Source organism: Mustela erminea, chromosome 13, assembly GCF_009829155.1.
Source record: "Mustela erminea isolate mMusErm1 chromosome 13, mMusErm1.Pri, whole genome shotgun sequence".
Taxonomy (NCBI): Eukaryota; Metazoa; Chordata; class Mammalia; order Carnivora; family Mustelidae; genus Mustela; species Mustela erminea.
The window spans coordinates 49,394,539-49,411,393 of NC_045626.1; the positions used below are offsets into that span (position 1 = coordinate 49,394,539).

The 16,855-nt window shown below is 33.8% G+C and overlaps 1 protein-coding gene across 3 annotated transcripts in view; it reads left to right on the forward strand.

Moving 5' to 3' along the window:
• Positions 1-16,855, forward strand: part of ROCK1 (Rho associated coiled-coil containing protein kinase 1) — a 145,892-nt gene that overhangs the window by 70,713 nt on the left and 58,324 nt on the right. For 2 of the 3 annotated variants that reach the window (XM_032311480.1, XM_032311481.1), the window contains exons 10-13: positions 6,784-6,943; positions 10,468-10,528; positions 14,224-14,312; positions 16,536-16,584. In XM_032311480.1, coding sequence (XP_032167371.1) covers positions 6,784-6,943; positions 10,468-10,528; positions 14,224-14,312; positions 16,536-16,584 — 359 coding nt within the window. The remainder of the gene's footprint in view (positions 1-6,783; positions 6,944-10,467; positions 10,529-14,223; positions 14,313-16,535; positions 16,585-16,855) is intronic. The other variant, XM_032311482.1, reaches the window with a different exon arrangement.

Below are 16,855 nucleotides of genomic sequence, written 5' to 3' on the forward strand. Positions count from 1 at the left end.
ACTATTAATTTTGTATTCTATATTTTATCCACAATCTATTCTGTATTGCTCTTCCTTACTATAGCCCTGGGCTTAGTTTGCTCTTCTTTTTCTGGTTCCTTAGTGTGTCAGCTGGGTTATTGATTTGAGATCTTTCTCTCCCTTTTTTTTCATGTAGGCATTTACAACTAAAATTTTTGTGAGTACTGATTTCACTGAATCCCATAAGTTTGGTGTGGTTCTCATTTTCATTTGTTCTCAAAGCATTTTCTCTAATCTCCCTTATGATTCCTTCTTTGACTCATTGGTTTTTTTTAAGAGTATGTTGTTTTCACCACTTTGACATCGGCAACAACTTCTTTCTAGATACATCCCCAGAGGCAAGGGGTATAAAAGCAAAAATGAACTTTAATCAAGATAAAAACCTTCTGTACAGCATAGGAAACAGTCAACAAAACTAAAAGGCAACTTTCAGAATGGGAGATGTTTGCAAATGACATATCTGATGAAGTGTTAGTATCCAAAATCTATAAAGAACTTATCAAACTGAACACCCCAAAAATAAATAATCCAGTTAAGAAATGGGCAGAAGACCTGAATAGGCATTTATCCATAGAAGACATCCAATGTTTAATGGCTACGTGAAAAGATGCTCAATATCACTCATTATCAGGGAAATACAAATCATAACTACAACAAGATACCATTTGACACCTGTCAGAATGGCAAAAATTAACAACACAAGGAAATAACAGGTATTGGTGAGAGTGTGGAGAAAGGGAAACCCTCTTACACTATTGGTAGGAATAATGCATACTAGGGGAGCCACTCTGGAAAACAGTATGGAGGTTCTGCAGAAAGTTAAAAAAGAACTACCCTATGATCCAGCAATGGCACCACTAGATATTTACCCAAAGGATAGAAAAATACTTATTCAAAGGGACACATGCATCCCGATGTTGATAGCAGCATTATCAACAATATCCAAATTATGGAAACAGCCCAATGTCCATCAGCTGATGAATGGATAAAGAAGATGCGAGGTGTATATATACATGTATATGTGTGTGTGTACACACGTGCACATGTGCATGCAGTGGAATATTACTTAGCCATAAAAAAGAAACAAAATCTTGCCATTTGCAATGATATGGGTGGAGTCAGAGTGGGAAAGACAAATACCATATGATTTAACTCGTGGAATTTAAGAAACCAAACAAACAAATGAAGAAAAAAGAGATAAACCAAGAAACAGACTCTTAACTATAGAGAACAAACTGATGCTTCCTGGAGAAGAGGTGGGTTAAATGGGTGATGGGCACTTGTTGTGATGAGCACTGGGTGTTATATGTAAGTGATGAATCACTAAATTCTACTTCTACAACTAATATTACAATATATATTAACTGGAATTTAAATAAAAACTTGCAACAAAAGAGTTTGCTGTTTTCCAGGTATTTGTGAAACTTATAGTCTTCTCTTGTTGATACCTTGTTTTATTCCATCGTGGCTTGGTGAAGATACTTGTATGATTTCAGTCTCTTTAAATTTATTAGGTTGTTTTTTGGCCTAACATATAGTTTGTCCTGGAGAATTTCTCATGTGCAATGTGTATTCTGCTGTTGATGGTGGATTGAGCTTTATATGTCTGTTATATCATGTTGGTTTATGATATTGTTCATGTCCTGCATTTTCTTATTCATCTTTTGTTTAAATGTTCTGTTCATTTATGGAAAGTGGGTTATTGATTACTCCAAGCATTATTTTAGAACTGTTTCTCCATTTATGTAATTTTTTATTACATACATTTTGGAGCTATGTTGTTCATGCATACATGTTTATAATTGTCTTATCTTTTGATTAATTAACCCTTTTATTACTATCGTCATTATGCCCTGTTTTTCCCTATTTTAACAGTCTTAAATGTCTTTTTTGTCTGATATTAGTGTAGGCACCCCAGCTTTTTTTCCCATGGAATATTTTCTTTCATTCTTCTAATGTATTTATGTCATTCAATCTAAAGTGAGTTCTCCATATACTGCGTGTAAATGGATCAGTTTTATTAATCCATTCGTCCAGTCTCTACCTTTTAATTAGTGACTTTAATTCATTTAAAGTAAGTATTATATGTAAAGACTTTTGCCATTGTTCTTTTTTCTGTATTTTTTCTTTCTATTCCTCGGCCCCTGCATTACTGACACCTATTTTGTCTACTGGATTATTTCATAGTGTGCTGTTTTGATTCCCTCTTCAATTCATTTTCTGTATATTATTTAGTCATTTTCTTATGGTGATTATCCTGGAGATTACATTTAGTATCCTAAACTGATAACAGTGTAGGTTGAATTGATACAATTTACTGTCAGAAGCATAAAAAAACTGCTTCTAGGTATGCCTGGGTGGCTCAGTCAGTTAAGCATCTGCCTTCAGCTCAGGTCCTTTCAGGGTCCTAGGATCGAGTTCTGTATCAGGCTCCTTGCTCAGTGGGGAGCCTGCTTCTCCCTCTGCCTGCTCTGCCTGCCAGTCCTCCTGCTTATGCTTGCTTTCTCTCTGACAAATAAAATCTTAAGGGGAAAAAAACCCATTTCTCTACAAATCCTTTTTCTCCCTTTGTGTTGTTATTGTCACAATAACATAAATATAAAGATTACATCTTTATATAGTCTGTGCTCATTAACATAAATTTATAATTGTTTCAGGCATATTTCTTTTAAGCCCTATAGGAGGAAAAGTGGATTTATAAAGAAAAATACGTAATGCTGGCTCTTGCATTTACCTGTGTGGTTACCTTTATTTCTTCACAAAGCTTTGAGTTAATGTCTACTGTCTTTTCATTTCAACCTTAAAAAACTCAACAATTCTTGTAGGATAGGTTTACTAGCAGCAGTCTCTGATCTTTCCCTTACCTGGGGTAATCTCTTTAATTTGTCCTTCTTTTTTTTTTTTTTTTAAAGATTTTATTTATTTATTTGACAGAGAGAGATCACAAGTAGGCAGAGAGGCAGGCAGAGAGAGAGGAAGGGAAGCAGGCTCCCTGCTGAGCAGAGAGCCCGATGCGGGACTCGATCCCAGCACCCTGAGATCATGACCTGAGCCGAAGGCAGCGGCTTAACCCACTGAGCCACCCAGGCGCCCTTGTCCTTCATTTTTAAAGAATAATTTTGCCAGATGTAGAATTCTTGCTGAACCATTGTTTCAGCACTTTAAATATGTTGTTCCACTGCCTTCTGGCCTTCAAGTTTCTGCTTAGACATAGGCTCTTAAGGAGAGCCTGCATGGCTCAGTTGGTTAAGTGTCCGGCTCTTGATCTCAGTGTAGGTCTTGATCTCAGGGCTGTGAGTTCAGGCCCTGAGTTGGGGTTTTGTTAAAAAAAAAAAAAAACAGAAAGAAAGAAAGAAAGAAATGGGCTCTTAATCTAATCGAGGATTCCTTGTGTATGTATGACAAGTCACTTTTCTCTTGCTTTCAAGATTCTATCTTTGTCTTTTCAAAATTTATTATAATGTGTCATGATGTGGATCTGAATTTTTCTTACTTGGAGTTCATTGAGCTTGTTGGTTGTGTGGATTCATGTTTCATCAGATTGGTTAGTTTGGAACCATTATTTCTTTTCTTTTTTAAGATTTTATTTATTTAATTGACATAGAGAGAGACAGCCAGAGAAGGAACACAAGCTGGGGTAGTGGGAGAGGGAGAAGCAGGCCTCCTTCCAAGCAGGGAGCCTGATGTGGGACTCGATCCAGGGATCATGGTCTGAGCCGAAGGCAGATGCTTAATGACTGAGCCACCCAGGCACCCCTGGAGCCATTATTTCTTTAAATATTCTTTCTGCCTCTTACTCTCCTTTCTTGAGAATTTCATAATGTGTATGTTCGTATGCTTTATGGTATCCCAAGAGTTCACTTTTTCGTTGTTTTCTTTTTTTCCCTACACTTGATAATATTAGTGGTCTTACTTAAGTTCCCTGGTTCCTCTGCCTGCTCAGATTTGCTGTTGAACCCTTCTAGTGTATTTGTAGTTTCAGCTGTTGTACTTTTGTAGTTGTTAAGATATCATACTCCTGGTTTCCTTTAGTTCTTTGTCCATAGTTTCCTTTAGCTCTTTGAGAATATTTAAGACTGTTTAAAGTCTGTGTAATAAATCTAATATTGGGTTTCCTCAGTGATGTTTTCTGACATTCTTTATTCTCTGTGAATACTCCATGCTTTTTCTGTTTCTTTACATCCTTTGTAATTTTTTTTTTGAAAACTAGACATGTTGAACAGCATAATATAACTCTGAAAATCAGATTTCCCCCTCCCCAGATTTGCTGTTGTTGCTTATTATGGACTTCAGTCATGCATTTGTTAATAAGTTTTTCAAACTACTTTTACAAAGTCTGTATTCCTTGTCTTGTATGATCACTGAAGACTGTTTTCCATTGTTATGTCACTGGTCAGCCAATGACAATTCCTGAAATGCCAAAATTTAGTAGCTTCTTTCTTTATTAAACATTCCTCTGCTTCTTGTAAGTTTTTTCTTAGATTTCAGAGATCTGAAAAAGTTGCTTATGATAGTTTTTGCCAGCATAATGTCTACTTCAATGAAAAGGTGGTTTCTTAGAGCTTCCTACTCTGCCATTTTTTTTTTTTTTAACATCAGCTAGATTCTTTTTATGGAACATGATTCCTGTATTACCAGTTATTTATGGAAAGGTAAATTTCTATAAATAGATTACTCTATGTATCAATAATAATTCTGTAAAGCTATCTTTATCCTTATTCTTATATGTTAGTTCTGGCATGATTATAGGGTGTTCTATAAAACCTAAATGTTATGCTTTAAATGTAGATGAAGTATTACTTTTGTAATTCTCCCAGAAATTCCCTTACTTGTATCTCAGAATTTAAACAGAATTTGTCTCATTTTAAAACTACTCTGAAATGGTATACAGTCTATAAAAAGACTAGATTCATCTGAAACAGCAAAAGAAAATTCACCAGCCTTCCTCTGTTTCCTTTTAAATCGATCCTATATGATAATTTTAAAGTAGGGCTTTTTACCATGAACACTAGACCAGATAAATCTTTTTTGTGTGGGCTGTCCTGAACTTTCTTGGATCTTTAGCAGTATCCCTGATCTTTACAAACCTCTAGATGCCAGCAGCACATCTCCCCCAGTTATGACAGCCAAAAATGTATTCAGTCATTGCCACATGTCCCCAAGGGGAGCAAGATCGTTTCAGAATTGAGAACCACTGTTTTAAAGTAGAATTTATGCCAAGACTATTACTGATTTATTTACTTCACAAGGAGTGACAACTAGCTTCCCCTCCCCACCTGCCCATTTTACAAATTAGGCAGTTAGTACTATTTGGAAGCTAGAACTGTCTTGTCAGGCTGTTTTCCTGGTCATTAAGAAAAGAGAATGGTGCAAAAGATCTTTCCCTATCCATTGTTAGTATTATAGCTTCTTTGGGTTAATTAAATGTGTTGTTTCATTCCTGAATTCATCAAATAATTCACCATATCTGAGATCCACAACAGTAGTTATTTCTTATCTGGAAAACCCAGAAAAATTACTCCTTTATGTAAGAGATTAATACCATGAAACCAGGTCAGTTATTTTTTGTTGCTCATCTTCCATCTTTTTCTTGGAGGCAATATGATTTGATTGTGTCTAAATTATTTACCATTTTGTTGATATTTCTGTAATGCTTTTGGCAGAGAGAGAGAGAGAACACAAGCAAGGGGGAGTGGCAGGTAGAGGCAGAGGGAGAATCAGACTCCCCACTGAGGAGGGAGCCCAATGTGGGGCTCGATCCCAGGACTCCCAGCATCATGACCTAAGCCGAAGGCCGATGTTTAATCAACAGTGCCACCCATGTTTTCTTAATACTATTATATCTTTAAGTGAAACACATTTTGTTCTAAAATGTATTTTTAGATGGCTCTCTGTAGCATATTCAAGCTCCAAATTAAGATAGTAGTAGTGTTGCTTTCAAATGGTATTTTCTCCCATATTATGAAAACTGAAGCATTGCCATATTTGGTTTTGTTTAATTAAGTATATATGAGCCTTACTTTCCATCAGGTTTATAACTCTTGAAAATTGTATCCGTTTTGTATCTCTGCCCTTTTTTCCTAAATAGCCATTTCATAAATAACTCATTGAGTCATCGCTTAATGACTTAATTCAGGGAAGGTGGCTAGCCTGAAAATGCAGTTCAAAATACATTGCTCCTTGTGACTTAATATTATAGAGATAATCAGTTGGGGAAGTGATTACAGACCATCTGGATTTTAGATGAACAAATATATTTCAATACCAAATAGGTCTATCCAGGGCTATGAAGACATAACCTTAATTTCTGATTTGCTATACAGCAGATTAACAAACAAAATATTATATTTGAAACCAATCAACTTTGAATCTTTGAGTACAATTTAGTATGCTATTTATTTAGTATGTTATTTATTTAGTATGCTATTTCTGAAAATCTTTTCTGTAGTCCTAACTGCTTTTGCATATTTTATATTTTGATGTATTTTAAAACCCCAATACTTGTAATATTCAATTTAAACTTGAAATACAGATAATAATTATAGGTGATTTTGAAGGTAATTGTTTCATAGAATTAGAATGATCAGTATCAGTTGATTAATAATCTAATATAATCAAATAAAATAAGGTTCAACCCATTTGGAATTTGTAGTTTGCAACTTAATTTGTATGTAGGACACTTAGTAGTTGGTATGGAATCTTTGCTTTCCTTTATTTTAATATTAAGTTTGAAGGAACTACTAATTTTCTTTCCATTTTTAGCTGTAGCACCAGTTGTACCTGATTTAAGTAGTGACATTGATACAAGTAATTTTGATGACTTGGAAGAAGATAAAGGAGATGAAGAAACATTCCCCATACCTAAAGCTTTTGTTGGCAATCAATTACCTTTTGTAGGATTTACATATTATAGCAATCGTAGGTGAGTATGCTAAGCATTGATTTCAGGGGTAGGTAATAATTTTGTTGTGGTCTATTATTTTCTTAGGGATATCTAAAAATCACTTCAAGAACATTTAATGGTATATTAAGAGATACCATAATACGCTGTTTTTCAGTGATGCATGATAATTGTATTATTTCATAGTTCATTCCTTTTAGACTTCTCCATTATCAGGATATTGTGTTTCAGAAATTGTTGCTGAATAATGCATTATATATGTGTTCAAGTTAACAGCAATTAATATATTAAAATATTATATCAATACTAATATTTTGGTTAATCTCATCATCCAGAGAGCTCTGGTTTTATAATACATTTCGGAACAACAAATAGTTTTCCAGGGTTACCATTACTATACTGATGTTAACAAAGGCCTATAATTTTTAGTAATGCAAAAATTAAGTGATTCCTCACCAAAAATCACTAAATGAATTTACCATGTGTTTCATGTGAGACCTTGTAACCTTGGGCAAATAATTTCAACCTTTTATGCCTCCATTTCCTCAAAAATAGGGATGATGATGATGATAATACTTGTCTCACAGCATTACTGTAAGGTTTAATTAAAACAGTAGGACGTTTGGAACATTAGCACTCAGTTAATGTTAGCTGTTAATAGTATGAGCTAATGATAGGTTTAGTCTTCAAATGGACGTGAGATATAAATTAAACATTTGACATTATCTCATTCAAGAGCATTCATTCATTCATTCAACAAACATGTTTGCCAACTAAAAATATATTATATGTTTATTAAAAAAAAAAGGATGGGCTTAAAAAAAACCAAAAAACACGTTTACCAACTTATTTTTTGTCAAGTATTTATTAAGCACCAAGGTGCAGGGAGAAAGATGAATAAAATATGGTTAGTACCTTCTCTTAAGATGCTCATATCCTAGTGAGGAAATGGATAATATTTTAAAGTGAAGCATTTTGTCATTTTAGTCAAAACTTTTTTGTAAGAGCCGATTCAAGTTTAGAAAACAGGAATGCAATTTAATCCTGCCTTAGGATATTTCTCCTATAATCCAGCTATAAGACAGTACTGAATACTTTTTGTTGCATCAAGTATTACAGGTAGTACTTGACTTTTGACTCCTAGTAAAGTCCAGTATTTTAATCCTTACCCACCAGCACCCAGGAATATAATATTGTAGCTATTTTATATTGAAATGCAGTGACAAGTTTCAGGGTGAATTTTTATAAAAAAAATGCATCCTTCCTTCCTGTTTTTATCAGTTTTTCTCTGGCTTGATTTCTGAAGCACTTGAAATGTTGATATAAATAACTCTCAATGTTTTTGGATTTTCTGTAGTTCATAGCAGTTAATGACTTTATTTGGGTTTATCTATACAAAAGTAATCTTGAGTTAAATAAACATTATATATACTGTTTGTAACAGTACATTGTCATGTACTTGATTATGCTCTCTGGTTTTTCCTTGTATCTATATGATTGCATATCCCAAACTAATTTCTAAGTTTCTCAGAAGCAGACATTGCATTCTGTTCTTCAGTACCACTGTCTTATTGAATAACATAACGTTGTTTAGTAATTGCCTATTACATGAATGGTTGAAGGTGTGGTTAATCTTTAAGAATCAGCAAAATACTGATTAGCCTTATGATAATATATAAATATGAGTTACTGGCTGAAATAGGAAACTTCTGAAATTCTTGCTTCTGAAATCCAAACATAATTCCAATTACCAAAAGTTAGAGATCTTTATTGTTGAAATAAAGATCTTCCATTCTTCCATAAATGAAGAATGATTTTTAATAGTTTAAAGGTTAAACTTTTAGCTATATTTGTAATAATCTAAAACTTTTCATAAGTTACCTAAATGACCAAATTCTATATGAAAGCAGCAATATAATATATATAACTTTGAAAGAAAAAATAAGACAAAAAGTAGAAGAATGAATGGATGTGTACAAGTAGTAGTGTCCTTAACATTTCCAGTGCTGTATTCAAAGTTATATTATTAACTTTGTAGAGGCCAAATATTAACTTTAGTTTGTATAGTATATCATAATTTAGAAGATCTTAGGGATCAAATGGTCTGTTTTCATATCTAATTCAGGTTTCACTGGTGCTGCTATATGCTTTTATTTACATTACATGTTGTGGAATCCCACACTGAATTTCTGAGACATTTGGTAGTTAATGGAATGAAGTTCTGCTAAACCTAGAATTTGTCATTTTTTAAATGGGACCATTTCTCTACAAATCTGCTACTTAGTGCCTATTACTGCCTCCTCATTATTTGATTCTGTAGTTGATCTAAGTAATTTTCCAAAGAAAACATAAAAAGTGATATATTTTCCTGTTTTGTTTTGTTTTGTTTTAGAGCACTGTAATATGTGTTTAATGGTACTTAAAGGAACTTTTCTTCTTCTTCATTTTTTAATTATTAATGAATGCATTGAATTCATATATAATGAATATGTAGCTGATAATAGCTGCCCTATAACAACTAAGAAGTGTATAGTAGCTATTTGATTTCTTTTTGAGGGTTTTCTCCTAATGAACCAATGTGGTGACTGTAGTGGTGGTTATGATAGAAGAATTAATAGTGGTAGTTGTAGCATGTTAGAGGCAGTAGCAGAAGCAGCCATAGTAACTCACCTATATATAACATTTGGGAGCTTAGAAAATTTTTTTTATATGACCTGTTTAAATGTGTTAATCTCATGTATAAAGACTTCTAAAGGTCACTACTATCTTAGATGTAATTCTGACTTTAGTGGATTTAAAGAAAGAACCCTGTAAGCCTTAGAGTCTCAAAAGATTAGCAGGACATCACCTGAACTTTAGGTTATGTTAACCACTTAAGGCAAAACTCTTTTTTGTCCAGAAAGGCAGTATCATCCTTGGCTGAAGAATAATTGAGGCAGGGAGAGAAGTTCTGTTCATGTCTTTACAAGTCAGCAATTCCTTATCCCCAATCCCTAATCCAAAAATCTCTAAAAACTGGGGGACCTGGGTGGCTCAGTCAGTTAAGTGTCCTGACTCTTGATTTGCCTCAGGTCATGATGTCAGGGTTGTGAGTCCAAGTCCTGGGCATGGAGCCTACTTAAAAAAATAAAAACAAATAAAACCACAGAGCTCTAAAAACTGAAAACATCTTAGTGATTTGTTCGGTGGCAAAAGCTTCCATAAGCTGCTCTCATGGCCAAAAACCTAATTTGAACTAACTGGAGACTCTTGGTTTTTAATTTATCCTACTTGGTATGAATATTCATATGTTTTGCTGCAGGAATAGTAAAGTGTATAATTACAGAGTGCTGCTTCTGACCTAACTGGGGATTTTATTTAACATATGTATCGCTTTTTACTTCCTAAGTAAAGAATTATGAATTTGTACTCAACTTTGAAAAAGCATAGCAAGTACAATACTGCACAAAAAAATAGGCACATAGCATATATTACTGGTTGTTATTGAATATTGAAGAGTTTTTTGGGTTTTTTTTTTTTACTTTTAAAAACTCTTTTCCTCTCAGATACTTATCTTCGGCAAATCCTAATGATAACCGAAGTAGCCCCAATGTGGATAAAAGCTTGGTAGGTATTTTCTTATTACTTTTTAAAAAATTGTTTTGTGGATGGTATATTTTGTGTACATGATATTTAAGTAAGTATGTATTGCTTCTGAATGTGTAGTTAGTGAACTTAAATTTTGATAGCACTTTTTACTTACTGTCTCCTTCCAACTTGATTTCTTGCCTGAATATCAAGGGGAATATTTTATGTGGAGGTCATTAGTAAACTATAAATTGCTACACATATTGACAGTGAAAGTCTTTCTAATCTTTGGAATTAGGAATTTATAATAAATTAGTTTATCAGTAAGGATCTTGACATCAAAAGATTACACATTCAGAAGCCTTAACTAAAGCAAGTTTTGTGTATATGATAAAATATACATAACATAAAATTTAGTTTTTAAGAGTACAATTCATTGTCATTAATCACCTTTACATTATTATATAACTACCACCATCTGTCTCCAGAACTTTTTCTTCATTCCAGAGTAAAACTTCATACACATTAAACTCTTTATTCTACTCCCTGCAGCCCTTAGTAACCACTATCCTACTTTCTCTGTCTCTATGAATTTGATTATGCTAATAGGTACCTCATGTAAGTGGAATCATACAATTTGGACTTTTGGTGATTGGCTTATTTCACTTAGCCATAATATCCTCAGAATTTCTCCATATTGTAACATGTATCAGAATTGATTCCTTTTTAAGACTGAATATATTCTAGTGTATGAATATATCACATTTTGTTTGTTTATTAAGAGAGTTTAACGAAAGGGCTATTTACAGTGCTATGAGCAGGGTCAAGGGGAGCAGTGAATAAAGGATGCAAAAATACCCATTGATTATCAGCAAGGGGAAGTTATTGTCTTCAGTCTAAAGGGACAAAGAGATACAAGTATTGTTACCACAGCTCAGAAAAGTCTACCATCATCAAAGAGGAACATAGAATATGGAATACTGCCAGCACCACAATATGACAAAGGGTGGGGAGAATGATTATTTTCTTCCTCCCACCTTCTGATTTGCTGCTGGTGTCTCTCATATGTTCAAATGAACCCTAAAGTCACAGGGCAGTAAAATCCAGGTAATGAAATCTGTAGATTACAAGACAAAAGTAGGGCAGAGGATGGATTTCATGGCTAGAAAGGAGAGGGAGCAAATGTATAGTACAGTCAAGCATCTGATTTGTCCACTGAAGATTACTGTTGTAAGTAAATACTAGAGACAGGAGTCCTTTTTATTGTCCATATAGCTTATGTTCATGAGACATTAAAAAAAAAAATCTTACTTAGATTTGAGACAAGGTCCTTTTGGGTTGACCAGGACTCTTCTTTAAAATATTAGACATTAATTGTGGTGCTTGGCTGGCTCATTTGGTAGAGTTTGACTCGATCTCGGGGTTGTGAGTTCAAGCCCTATGTTGGGTATAGAGCTTACTTAAAAAAATACTAGAAGTAATTATTTGGCCACTGTTGGAGCATTCTTTAAACTCTTGTACTGTAGCCTACGTATTGGGGGGAGGGGAAGAGGTAGCAATCAGTTTTTAAAAGCTGATGTAATTCTTTCTCCTTGATACATTCATTCTTTAATTAAGAGAACATGCAAGGTGAAGGGAGAGTGGAAGAAAAGGAGAATGGACTGTATGAGGACTTGTTAGCTCTTTTGACGATCTCTCTTTTAAATTCTCATCTCACCAGAGCTATTTCCCAAGCTCAGAAATCTTGAAAGAAACTTGACCTAGGGAGGGTGATGGTAAGGAGCTGCTATAACCCAGCTCTCACTGTATTACTTATCTGTAGGATTAGTAGTACATAGAACTTTAAAAAATATTTAGTGGAATCGTGTTTCTTTGGGCTGATCTTGTTCAGTGGTAATTGCCAGAAGTTCCTGTCACTGGCTGCTGCTATCTTTTATCTTGCTCTGGTAAGATCACAGGGGAAGTAGAAAACTTTGGTGTCTCTTACTGTTTCTGTTAACATGGAGATAAATAGAAAAGTCAACTAATTTAATTTTCAACTCTTCCTTTAAAGCCTTCCAGCAGAGATGCTAATGAACAGCTTTGCAGTTGACAAATAGAATGAATAATTTTCATTCCTGTCTTAAATTTTCTTTTTTACTGCAAATGACACTGATAATCCCTCCTCCTTGGAACTTCCATAACTCTTTGATGTTCCCATTATTTCCTTCCCACCGCTTTAGATTATATTTTCAGTCCTTTTTGCAGGCTCTCTTCCTTCCTCCTCTTCCACCTCCCGGCTCCACCGCGCCGCCTTTAGTTGTTAAATGTTTCTCAGGGTGATTCTGATCTTTGCTTTCTGCTCATTTTCTATAAGTAATCTTGTGTATGTACAGCTTGCTCTTCTAAACTCCAGACCTGTATCTCTCCTCTCTCTCTTTGACTGGATTTCTCTTTTTGTGCTTCTTTCAGGTACCTCAGTCTAGGCCAGAGCTAAATTCAATAGTTCTCTCTCTAACCCTTCCTCAGCAGTTCTTACTGTGTTGCCTATCTTTTGTAGGGTACTCTGTTCCTCTTCTCTTCTTTCTTTTTCCTTCTTTTTCCTTCCTGCCTGCCTGCCTGCCTTTCTTTCGCCTTTCTTTCTTATGTTGACACTTTTTAGAAAATAATCCTACTTTGATCTTTAAAAATTTTTTATTATTGAAGTATAGTTGACATACAGTGATACAGTAGTTCCAGGTATACAACATAGTGACTTGACAATTCTATACATTACACAATGCTCACTGTAACTAAGTGTAGTTGCCAACTGTCACCATACATTTTTATTATAATGTAACTGACTATATTCCCTATGCTGCAGTTATTCATCTCTTTTCTTATTTCTAATCAGTTGTTAGGTTATAAATTCTACCTTCTGACTAACACAGTTATTCATTTCCTCCTCTTCATTCCTGTAGCCTCTGCCTCATGTCAAACGTATGTACTCTTGCCTGAACCATCTCAAAATCCTGTTAACTGGTTACTTTGATTAGAATTTGTCTGCCCTCTACTCTCTTCACCTTATTGTTACTGAAGTGATGGTTCTAAAATGCCAGTACTATGTTGTTTGCCATTTTAAAATTCTTAAAGGTTAAAGTCCCTAACTACTGTTTTTGCCTACAATAATCATAGTCTCGCTCACCTTTTCAGATTTTATGAGACTCATTCTCTGTATTATGTTCTGTGCTCTGCATATACTTGATTTCTTTCTGTATACAAAATATATCTTCTTCTTCTATACTTTTAGACTCATTCATTCTGTCTAAAATGCCTTTTTTTCTACTGCCTTCTCCACTTAGTAAATATCTTTATCTTATAGGTCTGATCTCAAACATTACATTTTCCTGGCAGAATTAGATGTGACCCCTTCCCTCCTTCAGAACACCTTATATATAACCCTGTCATCACCACATTATATTGTAATATTTGTTTGTGTCTTTGGATTATTGTAGGTTCTTTTCACCCTCCTATTCCTTTATGCCCCTCTGTTTAATTCTTAGCCTCTTGAGCACAGGGACCAAATCTTAATTTTTTATATTACTAATGCCTACCACAGTGCCTGACATATTTCTAGGTGTTGAAAAAATGCTTATTAAGTTAATAGCAATTTCAGATAGAAAGGAAAAAGGAATGGTAACATATTTGTTATTTTTAAGTTCTCTATGAATATTCTTAGTAGGATGAGTTTTGTTTTATTTTGTTTTTAATTAAAGCAGGAAAATTTGCAAAAAACAATTTATAAGCTGGAAGAACAGCTGCATAATGAAATGCAATTAAAAGATGAAATGGAGCAGAAGTGCAGGTGAGAAAGTACTTTTTATATTTTTAATACTAAAAATTGTATAGCACATACTTATTTTAAAACTTGCCCTCTATAAAACACTTGAAAAGTAATTGGAAATGAAGTGGAGGTATAAAAGTTGCTGGTTATATTCATTCAATGAAGAATGTCTTGGCTAGAATTGGAAAGTAATATTTAAGTTGGCATTAGTTACAGATATATTGTCCTCATAATATTTAAAGTGCATTTGTTCCTGGCAGTTTTGATTAAAAAACTATAATGCTGATTCACTTAGTGCCTGACTTGTTACTTTTTTCTGCCATTTTAATTATCTGACTGAAAGGGCAAATTAGTTGACATTAAGTAAGGTGCTTCCTAAAATATAAATGTTATTAAATGTAAGATTCATTAAATCTAATAAGAATCTGTATATTTATGAAATATATAATCAAAATTATTTGAAATAACCTAGCAAAATGTTGTTACTTATTAACTACAAACAATAACTTTATATTTTTTGTGGATGGTATTGAACAAATGAAATACAGCAATAACATAGAGATTAATAAGTATTCAACAAATGGAATTGGGGAACTTGCAGTTTTGTGATTGAGCCAAAGAGGAAACAAGTAATATTCTCATTGCAAACTATCCCGGATAGATTAAAAACATAAGTATATAATACAAACTTTTTTCAGAAAAAAAACACAATATAAGTAAATAATTAACTGATCCCAGGATTTGGAAAGAATTCCCAATTATGAAATATGGAAATAAGGGAAGGAAATGGAAATAAATATGACAAGAAGTTTCTTTACCCAAAATTAAACTAGTGATTGTGGCAGTGTAGGGTATCAATTTGAGGAAGAAGTAGGAATGGTCAGAGTGGCCTGCAATGATAGGAAAATGTTGGGGGAAAGGGGGAAGCCTGAGATGGGGGTAGGAAGGTTGACAGAATCTAGGTCTTAGAGGACTTTGTTTTTGACAAGCTAAGGAACTTGGAATATATCCTGAAGATGATGGAAAAATATTGAAAGTCATTCAACTAAGTAAAAAACTGATAAAATTTTACTTTTTAAGAAGAACTTTGGTTAGTTGGCAGCACTTGACATTTATTCAACTAAATGGGAATGAGAGAGGAAGATGAGTCAAGGATGAATCTTAGGTTATGTCTTAGGGATACCTAGAAAAAAACAAAATGATATGGGGTAAGGGTATGGAGCAGAGGGAATAACATTTTGGGCATGCTGAGTGAGGTATTTGATGAAGCATCCATGTGAAACATTGTACATGCAGATTTGAAGCCAAGGGTTGTGTTCAGAGCCAAAGAAAACAAATTGTGGAGATAATACACTTTCGGTTTATCTCAATTTTTTGACTGGGTTGTTCCATGGTACATTTACTCGGTTATATATGCCACGTTGCCCTTCATTATTTAATCTTGTATAAAGCTTAAGTAGCTAATTTTTGTTTATTAGCAAGTACTGTGTGAGGGAGTTCAAGGATCCTTAACTTGGAATCCGTAGACCTCCCCCAGAGGGTGCATGGATAGAATTCAAGTTCTTAAACTTGGATGAGAAAAAGTGTTTTCCATAACTTATAAGGAAAATTCAGCATTTCTTTCTACTATGAACAAAAGCAGTAGTCTACATTTATTAGCAGTAGTTATGAATTTTTTATTACTAATAGATACCATAAATATTTTCATATATTATAGTTGTTATTCCTAAATATCATTTGCGCTTATCACTACTTTGAAATTACTACCACTAGATCTTGTGGTTTAATGTATTAATAAAGAAGCACACATACTATTGAAACATACATTTTATTTATTTATTTAAAGGAGAGACAGAGAGAGAGGGCGCCCATATGCCAGCGAGCATGGAGAGGGGGTGGTCTTAAACAGGGCTCGACCTCTCATGACCCTGAGATCATGACCTGAGCCAAAATTCAAAAGTTGAATGCTTAACTGACTGAGCCACCTAGTCACCCTCATGTATTTTTTTAAACTTAAGACTGAATTTTAATGTATTTTTGGTTTTTTAAAATCCTAGATTTTATTTTATATTTTAAAATACATTATTTTGAGAAAAGGCCACAGGCTTCCCTAGACTGCCAAAGGAATCCACAGCACCAAAGATGTTAAGACATCTTTGTTAAGTGGAAAAGTAATGAATGTGGTATTCCACCACTGGGCAATAAAAAACATATTTCTAATCTTTACTGCTCTTGTTTTTACAGAACTTCAAAGATAAAGCTAGACAAGATAATGAAAGAATTGGATGAAGAGGTACTTTTTGTTTTCTAATCAGAAGTTTTCCTTTTTGAGAGTTTTTTCCTTTTTCAGATTGTTTTGTTTTCTAAGAAAATTGCATTTGAACTTTATACGTTGATGTACAGAAGAGAGTCAAAGAACTCTGATGAAGCGTTACTTAGGAGCTGCAGCTTCAACTGATATAGATTAGATTATACTTCTGTTTCCTTTGTGTATGTACTTTTATTTTAGAACCATGTTAAAATTTTAGTACATAAATTTCATTTCAGTGGTTCTTAACATTTGA